At 47.5% G+C, this 16,240-nt stretch overlaps 1 protein-coding gene across 1 annotated transcript in view; it reads right to left on the bottom strand.

Annotated features, from left to right (window-relative positions):
• Nucleotides 1–16,240, bottom strand: part of ITPR1 (inositol 1,4,5-trisphosphate receptor type 1) — a 318,582-nt gene that overhangs the window by 41,581 nt on the left and 260,761 nt on the right. The window contains exons 46-50 of the mRNA XM_082663160.1: nt 16,091–16,213; nt 15,007–15,111; nt 11,893–12,085; nt 7,094–7,216; nt 1,542–1,717 (exon numbers count right to left, since the gene is read on the bottom strand). Coding sequence (XP_082519286.1) covers nt 1,542–1,717; nt 7,094–7,216; nt 11,893–12,085; nt 15,007–15,111; nt 16,091–16,213 — 720 coding nt within the window. The remainder of the gene's footprint in view (nt 1–1,541; nt 1,718–7,093; nt 7,217–11,892; nt 12,086–15,006; nt 15,112–16,090; nt 16,214–16,240) is intronic.

Genomic DNA, 16,240 nt, shown 5'->3' with positions numbered 1-16,240 from the left:
ACTAATTTCAGGCTTAAGGTTCAGACCCAACGCCCACCACGTGTCACTGTTCCCTCCGAAGCTCTGACATCTGTACCTTCCTTCTTCTCCGTTATGACCAAGACGCAGGCTCGTCACACGTAATTGAAAGCCCTGCTAGAGGCCCTAAGTGGTCCCCCAACCCCCTGCACAAATCCGTGTACATTCATGCCACTACCAAGGGAATTTTCTCAACCACTGAATTGCTCAAAAACCCTGAATCATTTCCCACTATTGGGAATAGAATTTCCCAACCTGTATTCTATACAACACTAATTCCAAGTGATACTTTACCAAAAATGTGGGCAAATAAGTTCGGGAAACACAAATACCTGGTGTCCCTTTCTTCCAGATTCATAACCCGTATCAGCATGTTAAAGTCTCAGAAATGCTGCCGTGAAAAACCTTTCATGTTGCTTAACCCAGCATTTCGCACATGGATTTGACCAAGGAACGCTCTTTTCACCTAAGATTTATCAACTTAGAACATGCTGCCCTGGAGGATGAAGCCCCAGTGCGTCTTCCTGAAATGCAGGGCCCAGGTTCCCCGTACAGGATCAGGCCCTACATGTCAGTACGTGAGGCACAGAGGAGGCGAAGCGCAACGGGCGGCCATCTCCCGAGCAGGCCCGGGCTCCCCTCGCTGCTGTGGCCCGTGGGGAAGATGCTCTGCTCAACCCCTGCTTCCTGGCCCCACTGTCTCCATTCTTTAAGACAAAACTTCAGCCCTGTCCCCGTTCTCCCCTAGCGCCCTTGCCGCCTCTGCCATCTGAACAGCCACTGGGGGACATTTACGATTGCCCTCAATTACTGGAGTCACCTTTTTTGCAGTATCACTTCCATTTCTGAACAGTGACCTCAGCTTCCTTATACACTCAGGGCAAAACCCTCTGGAAGGCAGTTTTAGATCCCCACATGTCCCAGTTCGTTCCTCTTTTTCAGCAGGAAACCTCTCCAATTTATGGCTTCATATCAGCTGCGTCCATTTCCTAGGAATTCTGCAGAGGCAGCTGGCATCTGCCCATCCACAGCGGTGAAAGAGCATTTCCAAATGTCACTACTTTGAGGTAATTCTCCTTGATTCTCTTCTTACCTCTCCACCTGCTCCATCTCTGTCAACAGTTCCTCTTGCTTCTCTGAGGTCCTCACCAGAAGTGGGTGCTGTGTTATTCCGTCATTTGACTTAACTGGCTAAAATCTCTTGTCCTAGCACACCTTTGACCTGATTGGCAAAACTAACCCAGATCTCAACTTCTCTCCCTTTGTCTGCCTAATTCTGAGAGGAATATTCCCTGAAAATGAGACTGTCGGTGCCCAGAGAGTACGTTAAGAGGTTCACCATCTTGTGACAAGGGGAAGAGGGAGACGGCCACCTGCAGCTCTCCTTTGCTTCTGCTATTTTATCAGTTGACCCAGATAATATTTTTCTGCACCGGAAGCACAGGCCAAGATTCTGGGGAGGATGGAAGGCATTCCTACTTGTATGTAAACAAAAAAGTGGCGATGAAGGTATTCATACTTACGTTGAAAGCTCCCAGAAGAAACAACGTGGGTTGTAATCCGACCGAAAATATCAACCGGAGAATTGTGGAAGCGATTAAGGCCCGGATGCCGTGGGGCTTGGGGAGGGCAATGACAATGGCCAGAGATATGAGCATGGCTGTCCACAGCAGCCCTGACCAGTGTGGCTCCAGGGTTCCTGGAAAGACAAGGCAGGGCTCTCAGAGATCAGAGCTTTCACCGGGTACAGGTGACAGACCAAAACAGGTTTAACGTCATTTTCTTCAACCACGTCTCTGGCCTTGTATGTCCCAACCCTCACGTCCAGTTCTCTGCCCCAGACGTAACCAATCACATCCATGTTTTCTTACCTGCAAGCCTTCTACTGATACATGTTCCTTCTACCTGGGAAATTCTCTCCCTTTCCCATTCATGTTAAGTCTTAGCTTAGATGTCACCTGTTCTAGGAAGTCTCCTCCTCACAAAACATGCCAGGTGCTCCTTCCTTCTCTGATTCTTGTACCCCTGGTCATCCCTATGGGACACTGTTCTCTAGCGGTCACTGCCCCCTCCCTAAACCCCATCCCCACCAGACTCCAAATTCCCCAAGGGAAGCACTGGGCACCCAGTAGGCACCCATCAAATGAGTTTGTTCCATGAGCAGAACTCATACATGTGTCACACTTCACTCTGAGGGGAGGCAAGCTGGAAGAATAAACTTCTAATTTCTATTAAAAGCAAGCTAAGGAAAAGTGCAGGTCCCCTGCCTGCATCAAATTTCTTCAAGGCAAGGAGGAAAGCAACTTCCGTATCATTAGCATCATCCTACAATTAGATTATCCTTGTAGTCAAAGAGCTTATACCAGTTTTTGTCATCTCTTGCTATTGCAAGTTCTATTTAGAGTGTCCCACGAGACGGCTTGGTTATGTAACATGAGCCAACAGGGCTAAAAATAAGGTTCTGCAAAACACTCATTAAAAAAAAAAAACACCCCTATTTCAAACGCTGTCACGTTTTGACTTTCCTTCAGATGTAAACAAGTAGCACTACATGATTAAGGCCACTTACATAAAGGAGTTTCGATTCTCCAGAACTGCTGGGACTGAAGCACCGCCAGGGAAAGAGACGCCCCGGCAGGTTCCAGCTCTTCCACGAGCCTGCTGGCTGCCCTAGTTCATTTCGTCCACACCTGCTGAGACTCACTTTCTCTCTGAAAACTGTCCCCCTAACCCCAGCCACCTACCTCTTCCCTCTGGATAGCCTTCAAAGGTAAACCTGATTAGGAATGGGCGCCAAGAGGCAGAAGCTTCTCAGAAATCCAGGAAGAGGTGCATGCTGGGGCCTAGGTGTCCCTTGCTGTGCATTTAACAGCTGTTAGATATTGTATGAAGCCATTTACGCGGATTATCATGTATTTAACTCTCTTGATCACCCTATGAGGTTGCTGTTATCATCTCCATTTTACTCCAGAGGAAACGGAATCTTGGGTTACGTATCTTGCCTAAGGTGACACAGCATATACCAGGAGTATATACGCCCCTGGAGGAATGGGCCTTAACGATCATTAAAAAAAAAAAAAAAATCCATCCGTTTTAAGTGCACACTTCGATGACTTCTGGCAGTGTATACAGTCATATGACCTCATGTAACTGCCAACACAATCAAGATATAAACAACTTTATCACCCTAAGAGGCTTCCTTGTGCCCTTTGCAACTGATGCCTTCCCCCATCTCCAATGCCAGGCAAATACGGACCTGGTTTCTACCACTGTAGCTCTGCATTTTCCAGAATTTCATGAAATGAGAAAAATAATCGTATTTGTAGGTAGTCTTTTTAATTCTTTCGCTTAACAAAATTTTTAAGATCCATTCAGGTTACTGTGTATATTAATAGTTTGTTCTCTCTATTGCTGAGTAGTATTCCGTAATATGAATACACCACCACTGATTTATCCATTTAATAATTAACGGATATGTGGGTTGTTTCCAGTTTGGAGTTGCTACAAATAACGCTACTGGAAACAACCAAGTACAAATCTTGGGGTAGGTGTATGTTCTCACTTCTCTTGGACAAAAACATGGAAGTAGATTTTGGGACCCTAAGTACATGCTTAACTTTAGAAGACCTAACCATACTGTTTTCCAAACTGATGGTACCATTTTCCCTTCCCATCAGTAATATACGGGAGTTCCACTTGCTCCACATTGTCACTAATACTTCGTATCGTCAGTTTTTCTAATTTTAGCCATTCTAGTAGGTTTCTAGTAACATGTCATGGTGGTTTTCATTTGCATTTCTCTAATAACTACTGATGTTGAATATCTTTTTCTGTGCTTCTTGGCCATTCATATGTCTTTTTTTGTGTGAAGTAACTGATCAAATCTTCTTCCCACTGTTTTAATTGGGTAATCTTTTTATTGTTGAGTTGTAAGAGTTCTTTATATATTCTGGATATAAGCCCTTTGTCTGATGTATGATTTGTAAGTATTTTCTCCCAGCCTGTGGCTTGCCTTTCATTTTCTTAAGCACTTGATTATCATAAACTGCTCTTAAGAGCTCAGTGTAATAAATGTGACCAGTACAACACATGTACTCAAATCCTGAAGGGGACAATATAAAAACCTGCTGTCTTCCCACTATAAAAACAGAGGTGATAATTAATGCTAGATTCCAAATAAACAGTTATAGAAAGACTTCTTTGAGACAACTGGAGAAACATGAATATGGACAGGCTATGACATGATTTACTGTTAGTTTTGTTAGATATGATAATGGTATGGTGATTATACACATCTTAAAATATTCTTAGAAGTTAGAGATGCACAGTGAAATATCTATGGGCAAAATGACAAGATGTCAAGACTTCTTTAAAATCTTGCAGAAAATACAGTAGGAGTATAAATGAAACAAAATTGGCAAAATGTTGGTAATTGTTAAAGCTGGGCTTATGGGTATATGGCAGTTTATTATACTGTTCTTTCTACTTGTGTATATATTTGAAAATTTCAACAGTAAGAAAGTTTAAAAAGTAGTACTTTATGTGCTTTAATCATCATGCCATGTTTACAAATTCAGTATGAAACCTGAAGATGCCCAATTTTCATGCTGTTCAAAGATGCTGTGACTCATCAGTTCTGAAATAAAGGGGGAAAATGATACTTCTAAAAAGGAGCTTTTAAGGCCACAGTGTCCTTGGCAGCCACAAGCCTTGGAAGTCACAGAGCCACGTCGGCACACAGAGCAAGGTCATTACACACCTGAAAGAGGGACATTTTGGAAATCCTGGTTTCAGGATTCAATGAGCACAAATATTGCTCTCAAAGAAATACTTTCAGATAACCAATCAGATTTTGTTTCTAGACCGGGCTAACACAACCCTCCTCTTGCAGATGGTCAACAGTGACTATAGAAGATGCCCCCGACACATCTTACAAAAGAAAAAAGTAAATCCCTCTGAGTGAGTGGATGTGTTTGAGGTGATCTCGGTCACTGCATAATGGAAAGGGCTTCCTTAGGTCAGATCAACCTTGTTCTCTCCAAGGACATCTAATTATGTTTTCTGTTGAGTCTATCTGCATGAAGTTCTAAAGCCAATGCTGCCAAAAAAGAAAGCCTGGACTTCTACAGATCAGCCAGGGGTGATGTCACCTTGAGTGCCACCACTGTAAAGATGGAAGGACCTTTAAGAATCATTGCATCCAGTAGTTCTTGAACTCGGATGGGCAAGAAACAGGATGCTCCAGAGATCCTGACTAGGTCAGCAACTATCTTCTCCTGACCTCCACAGGAATTTCTAAATCCACACCTAGGTTTCACAACTACTGGCTCCATTTAAGCACCTCTTAAAAGAGAGGATAAGGAGAACTAATTGAAGTGGCTGACCCGGAGTCACGTGGCAGGTGAGTGGCAGAGCCAGGCCTAGACACGAAGTCTGGACTTTGTAAATCTAGCTGCTCCACTGGATGAGGCTTATCATGGAAGAGGAGAGAGGTGTCAATGAACTGTCCCCAGCACTGGCCTCAAAACTGCCACAAGGGACCAGGGAAGAAAATGGCCAAGATATATTAAAAAAAAAAATCAATTTTAAATATTTTGAAAGAAGTGGAGGGTAAAACGAAAACACATCCAAAGTAATAGTTGAAGAATCTGCTATGATGTGCACAACAGCTCCCCAGAGGTGAAAAGAGGCCTGGGCTCTGTCCCCTCCACCTAAGCCCTGGGTTGACCACTTTGCGCTCTTACCTCTGCTGACTGGCACCCTGGTGAAGGCAGACGTTCCCCCCCAGGGGCAACACCCTGCAGCCCTGTGGACCTGCCCAACGTTGCAGCCAAGGACACTTATGATTCCTGATATTGCATTTTAAAGGAAAATGCCCCTTGGGCTGGTGTTTAAGTACGGCTTTTGGGGGGAAAAACATCACTTAAATGGAGCCTTCAACATAGCTTCAGGCCAAACAGAAAAGCTAACGCCTCAGATGAGTAAGTTAGACACATCACAGAACATATGACCACTTTCAAATCTGACCTTAAACTTACTTCCATTACGTTTGTGACATCTGCATTATTAAATCCAGAGCCGAGCCTGGAATTTACCTCTGCGCTGTTTCAGTTTTTTTTTGGTCTTACTTTTGGGCTCTTCATCCCATTATGTTTCACACAAGGTGGCTCCTGGCAGGTTGTGACATACATACGGGAGGTGATCTCCCAAAAAGCTCTGATGAGAAATTGAGCTGAAAAGCAGGCCTCCCAGGAGGCTGTAGCAGGTGTCAGAAAAGTAGGCCGTAGATGTTTAATAGAAGAGGAGCTTCCGCCAACCCCCAGAACCCCACACGCGTAAATGTCTCCAGAGAGCCGTCACGCAAACCGAGGAGCCCCAAACAGAAAAATGCCCCTCCTGAACGGCTTGCCTTTTCTCAGCAAAATGTGCAGGATGTGCATACAGGTGACTGGAAGGAGACGGTGGTGGGGGAAACCCAGCAAGACCATGGACAGCACGTTTCGTTATGTGAATAAGGGCATGTAGCTCTTAACAGACTAAAGTGCCAAGGATGTGCCGTCTGCAGTCACTCAAGCCCTGCCTCACCCTACCTCTTGTCAAAAAAAAAAAAAAAAATTTCAGAGATTTCCTACAAATTCTTTAGCCTGAAATCAATTTCACAAGTATGGCATGGGAAAAACACATCTACTGGACTGAGCATCAAAATATCTACGCGCTAGGGTTAGCTCGGTCGCTGACTGGCTGTGTGACTTTGGCTAAATCGCTCAGCTTCTCTGACAGTTTCCCAACATATAAAACAAGGAGGCTGACTAAGATGAACCCTTACAGATTTAATACAGTAAATAGCTTCTTCTCTTTCTTTCCTGGCAAATAAATACGGACACACAATTTGTATTATTTCAAGTTAGATTTAAAAATAAACCCGTGTAAAAGCTACACTCTCATTTTGTCTGAAAATGGGTAACTGGGATCCCATAACTTGCACCAGTACTTCCAGGCATCACGTTTAAGATGCAAGTCACAGCCTTCCTGCTGCCTCTGGAATTTTCCTTGAAATTAAAGATATGGATGGTACCTCCTCGGACTCCTTTAAATGGGTAGAAAAAGGCCACAAGCAGATTCATCAGGACAGCCAGGTTGAATGAAATGCTGCTCCAGAAAGACATGTTGCGGGCACACCAATACAGAACGGGCTGGGCTGTGGAAACAAGGACAGAGCCCCGTGAGGTTCAAGACTGCAAGCCAGAACGCTGGGAATCCACACGGCCCTCCCGCTCCGCCCCTACAAGTCCACTTTTGTTCCCAGTTTTTACCACAACAGTAAAAACGATCGTTTGTTTTGAAGGTGACTCATAGGCTCAGAACGACACCAGATTGGTTTGTTTCTGTTTGGAGTACTTACTGGAAGAGAAGATGTATTGGGGGCTAAGGAGGAGAAGAAAGGGGAAAAGTTGGAGCATCTAAAAACCCTGCATACCCCTGTCAACACCATCAGTTATGGAATCTTGGGGGTTATCCAGGGTTCACGCGCCGGGTCCTCAGTTCCCCCTGGGGCGCTGGGACTGGATGAGATGCCTAAGGAGAGCTGAAAATTCAATGAGACTTTGAGAAGTGGGGGGCACTGGTTGGGGTGGGGGGACACACAGCATTCAGAGTTGGCCCAGCTGGGCCCCAGGCTAGGAACAACGTTACCTCTTCCACACTCTTCCCTTGCTCGAAATTCTTCACCAACTCACTGGTGACTAAAAGCAAGATAATGATCCCTTTCCTAAAACCAGGTCATCTGCCAACTAGGAGTGGGAGTTCTGCCTGGACGGTCAGCAGTGGAGCTCCCATTTGCAAAGGCTACGGTAGAGAAAGGATGTGGAACCAAAGCCCTCACAAAGGGCGAGAGACCCTGTAGGCAGTGCTGCCATCTTAATCCGTTGTTACCGACAGGTGACACCGCACTGGCTGCATCTCAGCATTAGGAGAACAAGCCGGTGACCACACTGTGTGCACTCGTGCATCCTTTTCCTCTGAACTCTTCAGTGGTGCCTTACACTTAGGATAATGGCAGGAATAATTTCCATCTCCAGGCCAGAGGCAAAGTTTCCAAAAGACAGTCTCATTCAACATTATCCTCCTCCAAAGAAAAGTGTGGAGTATGTGAAAATGGATCTCTAGCATGTTATTTCTCTCTCCCAATGAAGTCATCATTTAACTTTAGGACAGCCGCCAGGGACACATCCAATGACTCTCGAACGATGCCTATAGCAGTAGCCAAGCCTCTGGAAACTTCTATCCAAAATAAAGTTATGGCATAATTAAACAGAGCCCTGGATAATTTAATAACTGCTCATCTCACGTTTGCACTTTTTAAGAGGCCATGTTTCCAAACTGTAGAGTTTTAGAGCTATAAGCATCATCTAGTTTAAAAGATCTCATTTTAGGGATGAGGGAAACTGAGGCCCAGCAGAGGATGGAAGGCATGGAGATCTCATTCCCCAGCTCAGAGACCTGCTGGGCTCAGTGACAGGGACAAAGTTAAGCAGCTCATGTCACCATTCAATGGAAGAGCCGACCAGGAGTCAGTCCCACCTATAGTTAATGAATGACTTTTTCATAAGTTAATTGCCAAAGCAAATTTAAGATGAGAAATCACCCGCTCTGTAGACAATGGCTATTGGTGTTTCTTCTGGGACTGAAGCCCATTTCTGATCTGAATATGAACATTCCAGAGAGCACAGAAGAGACACATGGCAAGGATGGCAAAGGGCTGAAAACTGTTGAAGTTGAGTGAGGGTTTCATGGGAATTTACAAAATCCTCCCCACATCAGTGTACGTGTAACAGGCTCATAAGAAGTTAAAAGACAAAAAGGCAGGAAATGGCAGGGCTCAGTGATGGGTAAGCCAGAATTCCCTTCAGAGCAGCTCTCAATACTAAGTGTGAGAGTAGCTGGTCTTCAACTATGGTCTTCAACGATGGTCTTCAACTATGGCAGACAGCTCACAAATCTTACTTTTAAAAAACTAACACTGTACTTAAATTGTGGTGTCACTGAATATGAACAAACATTCCGTCCTTCAAGTCAACCGGGTATCTACGCAGGTGCAAGAAGACAGGGTACCATGATCCCAGATGGGCAGGGCGATTTAAATAACTGCACCTGGGGCATCTCTTGGTAACCCTCCTCCCTAGCTTGTTTGTTTGTTTTTAAGGAACTGGGGTTTGCTTGAGGACTTGGACTCCATGTGCACGTAGCAAGAGAATTTCCCACCCTACTCTGATGTGTGTAATAACCACGAGGGTAAACTCCATGTAATACCACATAACAAAGTGTCAGCATATGCAGCTCTGTCTCAGTTTCCTCTCACTATCTCCTAGTTTTCCTAGCCCAGAGTTTTCTCTTCACTGGGGCCAGGATCTTCAGGAGAAGGTGTCAGAGAGGCACAGTGGACAGAGGATGTGAATGCACAGAATGGGTGTGTGTGTGTGTGTGTGTGTGTGTGTGTGTGTGTGTGTGTGTGTGTGTGTGTGTGTGTGTGTGTGTGTGTGTGTGTGTGTGTTTTGAGGAGAGCAGGGAAGAGGGTTTCAAGAGAGCACAGGACCTGAGTATCTTAATACTTGCAGAAGAAAAGATGAAGCAATCCGAGTCTCAGACAGACCTTACTGTGTACCTGAGCCCTAGCTACAGATTCTCCAAAGCACAGATGATTCTCTGTGATACTTTCAGGAAAAGGAAGAGGAGCTTCATGAATAAGCCAGAGAAATCTTTTCTGCAGACTTATTAGACGAGGAATAAGCTACATAGAGAAGAAAATATATTTCATTTTAATTGCACTTCTGAGTACATTTCTCCCCTTCCTAAATATGCAAATCATGTTTAATTCCGTTATTACTTTCAATTTTTCTCTTACCAGCAGAAAGCTATGAAGCCAATTAAAATCTCTCAGTTGACAGCCATAGCTGTGTTTAAGCTTCACTGAAACAAAAACTGTTTTTGAAACAAAGACAGACTTAGTAAGAGAAGGTATTAGCTACAATGCAACATAAATCTTGGAATGATGAGATGGCCATTCTGCAATCAATCAAACAATCAGGTAGTCTTAATTCCCCACTTTATAGGTGAGGGCCTAGAAGAAGTTAAGTCATCTGCCCAGAGCCACAGAGTCAGGGAGTGGCAGAAGGAGCATGGAATTCAGATCTCCCACCTCTTGGGGCTGAGGTCTTCCTATTATGCCCGGCTGACGACAACATCTCAGGGATGACAAGGTATCTCCCCTCATCATAAAAGGTGAAAGACCTTTCTTTCAGTTCATAAGCCCCACTGGAGAGCCTATTTTATATACCTATTTGACAACACAATTCTGAGAGAATGAATGTATCTGACCAGTCTTAGTACTTAGTAGACCCGTACATTTGGTAAGGGTGAAATCACCATTTTAATAACTATTTTGGAGGTTTGGATACACGAATTCAGGATCATCCCTTGAAGTTGGAATTATGGACTATTTCAGTGAAGAGCAAAATCAACAAATAAGAGGAAGGTGCCTTCTATTTCACGGAATAGCTGAAAACACAAGAGTACACGACGGATGGGGTCTATGTCTACCTTTCTGGGTGTCTTTTTTATCCTACTGCCCAAGCATGGTGCTGTGTAGACATTCAACACTACTCACGATGCTTCAGCGGGAGGAGCTTGGGTCAAGCCCACAGCGGCTACGAGGACACACAGAGAGTGGGGCAGCTTGTCCTCTAGGTCTTCTGAGGGCCACACCAAGGAGGACACGCCCGCTGTTCTGCTAAAGGTGGTCCAGACACCAAGCATGGGGCTGGGTGAGGAATGGGTTGGCTCAGCAAAACATATGATAATGCTTTAAAGTGCCGGACGATGAGGTGCCCCTTAGAGATCAGGGAGGATGGAGTGGGGGTGAGGTGAGAACAGCGCCTCCTGGCCAGCCTGCTTGCACAAGCCCCTCTGACACCAACCGAATCTGGGGAGGCAGGGAGCAAAGCAGTGCAATGGAAGCAGTAGAGGAGGCTAGTCTGTGCCAGCCCAGGCTGGTAGGGGCGGAAGAGGACAAAAGCGTCCAGAAACTGACCTCTAGCCCAGCTTCCCCTCACCGCAGCAGGAGCCCCAGTGATCACAACTGCAGCTGGAATCCAGGAATTCAAATAAAAATCCTGGCTCCTGACTAACAGACAGGAATAAAGTACTGTCCTCTCTAAGTGGGTCGTAACAGTTGGTGCCTAGCGTACTGTCGGTACCGCAGGATCACGTTAAAACCCTAATGAAAACCGGGCGCGGAGAAGCCTTCCGGGAAAGCCCTATAAAAGTATTTTAGATGAGTAATTGCAGCCCGCCTGGCTGGGCTCCGCCACGGGACTCGCTGGTGGCCAGTGACGCATCTCAAGCGGTAAATGATTCCACTGCCTATAAAATGACACTAGGGTCTACAATCCGAGCTACCCCATAAAAGGGGGAAGAGCGGCATCTTCCGAGCAGGTGGGCTAGTAAATGAGCAGTCAGGTGGGCTGTCTCCTGCTCAAATGCACCATCCTGTGAGCGCCGGGCCCGCCCGTTCTCCGCTCCTTTTATTTTCTACATCAAGATACCAAGAAAGGGCATGCCAAGTTCTCCCTGGAGCTCTGCAAGCGGATCAGATCAAAGGCGGCAGGAAGCCCCTTCAGGGGAGGCGCCACCCTAAGGCTGGAGCACACTTATCAGCTCCAAAGGTGCCCAGTCTTCTCGGTGCCCAGAGGGGGACAGAATCCTAACTCGCACCAGCTCTGCTCCTACTTGGAGGTCCACGTAGCCACCATCAAGCCCTGCTGTGTGAGACCCCAGAACCGCGTGTCTCTGTAGCTTCTGGAGGCGTTGCTGACCTACCTCGCAGCTTCTTTTGCCAATTCATCTCATTGAAGAGGTCCTCGGATCGCAGGAAGAAATCGTTGATCTTGCTGCCTTGTTCATCCCGCTCTGTAGTGTAGTATATTCGTAGCTTTGACTCGTTGGTCAGGAATTCACATATACTGGGCACGGGGAAAACAATCTGTTCCATGGTTCGGTCTAATCTGACGATCTAGGGGGAAAAAATGGATGAGGTTCAGTACTCATCAGCTTCAAAAACCAACACACAACTGAGGATCTCTGCACTGGCAACGGGCTCAGTATTGAAGATGCAGCACACAGACTTGATCTAGACTTCTGGGATTTTGCAGCTCCCAGACTGGGCTGTATCTCTTAGATCGGTAAGAAAACAATTTTGGTAAGTCTGTTAAAGTATTTTTCTAACCTCAGACCCATTATTTTGACTAGTGACTAAGTTTTATCTGGAACAATTTAAAGCGTGTTTTGTGTACATATTCAGATGAGGCTCTGGGCTGGGGATATCCAGGAGAACTTTCTGTAATGATGGAACGGTTATGTGTCTGCGTGCCTGCCCCGTCCTAAAGGAGAGTCACGAGTCACACGTGGCCATTGAGAACTAGCACGTGTGGCTAGTACAACCGAGGGTCTGAGTTTAGTACTTAATTTTAATGTAAATAGCCAAACATGGCCAGTGGCGAGCCTACTGCAGAGCTAGGCTGTGGTGCAAACCTCACCTAATAGCCTTCCTCAGATTGCAAAGTTGCGTTATTTTTCCTACATAGGAACTCTACAAGGGGATCACTGGTTTACGCAGTTGCAGTGACCTCCTACCTCTGACTTGTCATGGCCTCTAACATGTGCGACGCATGAACCAATATGCCCATTTAACACTGGTATAGTAGAACTCACTGTTCTTTAAACTAGCTTTGTTGGGTCCCGGGGTGGACACCTCACAGATTTTCCCCGGGCCCTTCCTAGATGGGCTCAATCCCCAGAGAGAGTTGTCTGGTCGAGATTGTTCAAATTGTTCAACACTGCATTGTCACAGTCCTGGGGGGCAGAGATTTCCAAAGGGGTACGGGCTGCAGTATCATAGGGGCATGGTCTCCCTTTATCCTTCCTCCCCAGAGGCTGGACAAGTCAGGTGAGGCCCAGGGCCCACGCCCTCTACAAGAAGATCTGGTTCTCTCTCTCCCAACACTGTTCCCAACGCAGCAAGAGAGGTGACTCAGGTCAAGCTGTAGTGGGAAACTCTCAGAAACGAGACAGGTTCCCACAGCCCTGCCTCCATAAATTCTGGGAGACGTCATCTTGAGACCAACGGCTTGCAAAGTGAGTTGGAGATCAGGTTATGGAAGCTTCCTTATCATACTAATTGTGGTTCATAAGCCAGCCTCATTTAACTGGAACTGTAGTGCGGGGGTTGGTAACACGGGTGCACACACAGTCTGAAGTCTCCCACTGTCCAGAGCCGCCCTGCTTCACACCGTCAAGTGGGCTCTGGATCAGCCCCCCCTTACACGGCAGGAACATGATCTCAGAAGTGTGTCTGGGCTCAGGAGGCAACGGAGGAGGACACAGGAGGCCTCCTGGCAAGAACTGATTCCCAGACTCCAGGGCTACCCGGCCCGAGTGACCAGAGTGAACGCACAAGGGTCTGCAAGAGCCCCAGGGAGTGACAGCGCTATCCGCCTTGCATAGGTAATTCCCTGGGAGGCTGGAAGGTACGGGCAGCTGCCCAGGAAGAGGGTTTAAGAGCTCGGGACACCCTGCCTGGCCATTTCTCTCTATCCTTTAAGATTGATCCATGCCTCTTTATTTCAGTAAACTTACAGTTGGGAATCAGAACTCAGCCCTTCTGCCACCTCTAACAGGGTGGATGACCTCGTTCACACCTCTTAATCTGATCAAGCATCCGTCTGCTCCCCGGTGAGCCAAGGAGCTCGAGATGATCTCCAAGGCTCCTTCTCCTCTGACATTCCACACCGCAAACACCTGAAGCTCATCTTCTAAGGGCTCCAGAGCACAAACGTCCAGTCATCAACAATAAATCAAGAATATGAGCTTACACACACCGTCACGATCAACTCATCAGTGAAATGACACATTTTATTAGGACAGCCCAGAGACCCGAGGCAGCGGGTGAGAATATACTCTTACAAGACTCCATCCTGAACATTTCGCACGGCCCAAAGGGTCTGTGAGCCCTTCAAAAGCTTTGCCCCGACACTGATGCTGAATCTGTGCGTTTCCTCATTAGCCAGACAAGACAGACACACCACCGCTCACTGCCCACAGCCTGCACCCGTAGGTCTGCACTCTCTCGACTGTCAGGAGACAAGGCAGGTGACATAAAAAGCACCCATAGGCTCGGGGGTCAGCGCCAGACTTGGGTGAAAATTCCAGCCCTGACAGTGATAACTGGACAGATGACACAACCGCTCTGAGTCCTATTTCAGAGTTTTCCCAGCTGCGAAACGGAGAGGATCCTGTTTCTTGTGTGTGTTTTCTCTAAGGCGGATCTGGTCGTATCACTCCTCGGTGTACAACTCTCCAATGATTCCACACTGCTCTGAGGGCCAAGTCCAGACTTCTTCTGAGGATGGCGGACACGGTCCTGCAGGCTCTGGGCCCACCCGTCTTCCCTCTCTGATCGTGGGCTGCTCTCCCTCTAGCTCCCTACATCCTACCTCCTCACCTTCACCTCCCACCTCAGGGCCTCCCCGTGTCTGCCAAGCTCTTGCCTCCCAGCTCTGCCTTTTCATTCCCATCCTTCTGAAGGTCTGTGCTTCGATACCAATCTTCAGAGCAGGCCTCTCTGACCACCACGGTCCACAGCAGGTCCCTCCGGGGGACCGTCTCGTGATGCCTTGTTTGTCCTCACGGCCCTGTCAGAACGCATGGCGCGTCTCCTTGTGTGGACTCACCTGCCTTCTCGCCAGGCCTTACGCAGGCCTCGGGACCGGCTTGGCCATCACTGGCCGTTAGCACTGAGTGCAGGCCCTGGTGCACGGTAGCTTCCCACAACCTGTTTACCGCTCTGACCAATGACGGCGTGCCGGCCCCAGCCCAGGGCACCAACACCAGAGGCCCTCGACGCAGGCCCGGGCCCCGAGTTTACCCTGCCTTTACCTCTATCTGGGCCGTGTGCTTGGCGTAAAACTCCAGCGCTTCGTCTCCCTCCACCTGGCCACCAGGTTTCAGCATGCTCTGAAGTTCCTTGTTGTGCCGAGCCAACTAGAACACAAATACAGAAAACAGGGGAGTCACGTCTCTTTGCCACAGGAGCACACAGCTCCTTTCCAGCTCTGGGTATAAAAGACGCATAGTAACGAGCAGCAAGCTGGGGGGCGAAGGGGGCGAGGGCACCTCTCCTCCCCATCAAGGGTGTGCTGCACGGCAACTATACTGGGCTCTGGCAGAGCAGCGTGGAAAGCGCATGCCCACTCGAGGTCCCGCTGTGCCCCAATTCCTTTAGCCAGGCAGGAGGGAGATGGGGTTTATCCATCCAGCCCCACGGAGCCTGCATTCGGAATGGCCCGAGACCTCTCAGGGGCTAAATGCCAGGAATGGAGGAGAGAAGGGGCAGGGATCTATCAACCTCAGGCCCAATCCCATCACTGTTTTCTACCAAACTCCTCTACCTAAGAGAGGTGAAAGGGACAGGAAATGCCAGCCTGCAGCAGAGTTCCCGGCTGCCCACACACATCAGCCTCCAGAAAGAGGAAGTGTCTGCAAAAGCCCAGCCACTTGGGAAGACAGTTACGAAACAGGGCCTCTTGGTGCCAGGGTAGGAAGTATTACTACATCCCCCAAAATGCAAACAAAAAGAAGTCATCATGACAAGTTCCCAAAGATTGCCAAGTGCGATCGGTCAGGCAGCTGACGTTTATTTCTTTAGATGGTTAAGACAGACTCATCAATATTTATGAAAAGACTAAGACTCCTTTCAACTGTCTTGAGACACAGTCATGAGCTATCCAAGTGTCACTGCTCAGCGCGAACGCTTTTAAGAAACGTGGGGTTTCCAAGGACATGACCCTACGGGAATGGGCAATGGAAGCCGCCTGGACCGCGGCACATTTGGTCAGGTGGCTGGCAGCACCCGTTACCACGAACCCAAACAAGCTCAGGCTAAAACCTTAAAGGAAAAGTAAGTGTAAGGGCGCACAGCATGGAGTCCTGCCCAGCAGGTGGGCGTGGGGAGGGGTGGCACCTGATGAGCTAAGATGTAGATGTTGTGTCCCACGTTCCTGGGGGAAGCAGCTCCGTCCTCGCCATTCTCTCCATCCTCGAATTCCACTTCGCCTTGCATGTAGGCTTTCTTGATCACTTCCACCTGCAAGAAGGGCCAGGGAACAGAGTT

The sequence above is a fragment of the Grampus griseus genome, assembly GCF_964374135.1.
Source record: "Grampus griseus genome assembly, chromosome: 10".
In the NCBI taxonomy this organism is placed as follows: Eukaryota; Metazoa; Chordata; class Mammalia; order Artiodactyla; family Delphinidae; genus Grampus; species Grampus griseus.
The sequence above is the reverse complement of the archived record's forward strand: the minus strand, read 5'-3'. Positions and strand labels throughout refer to the sequence as shown.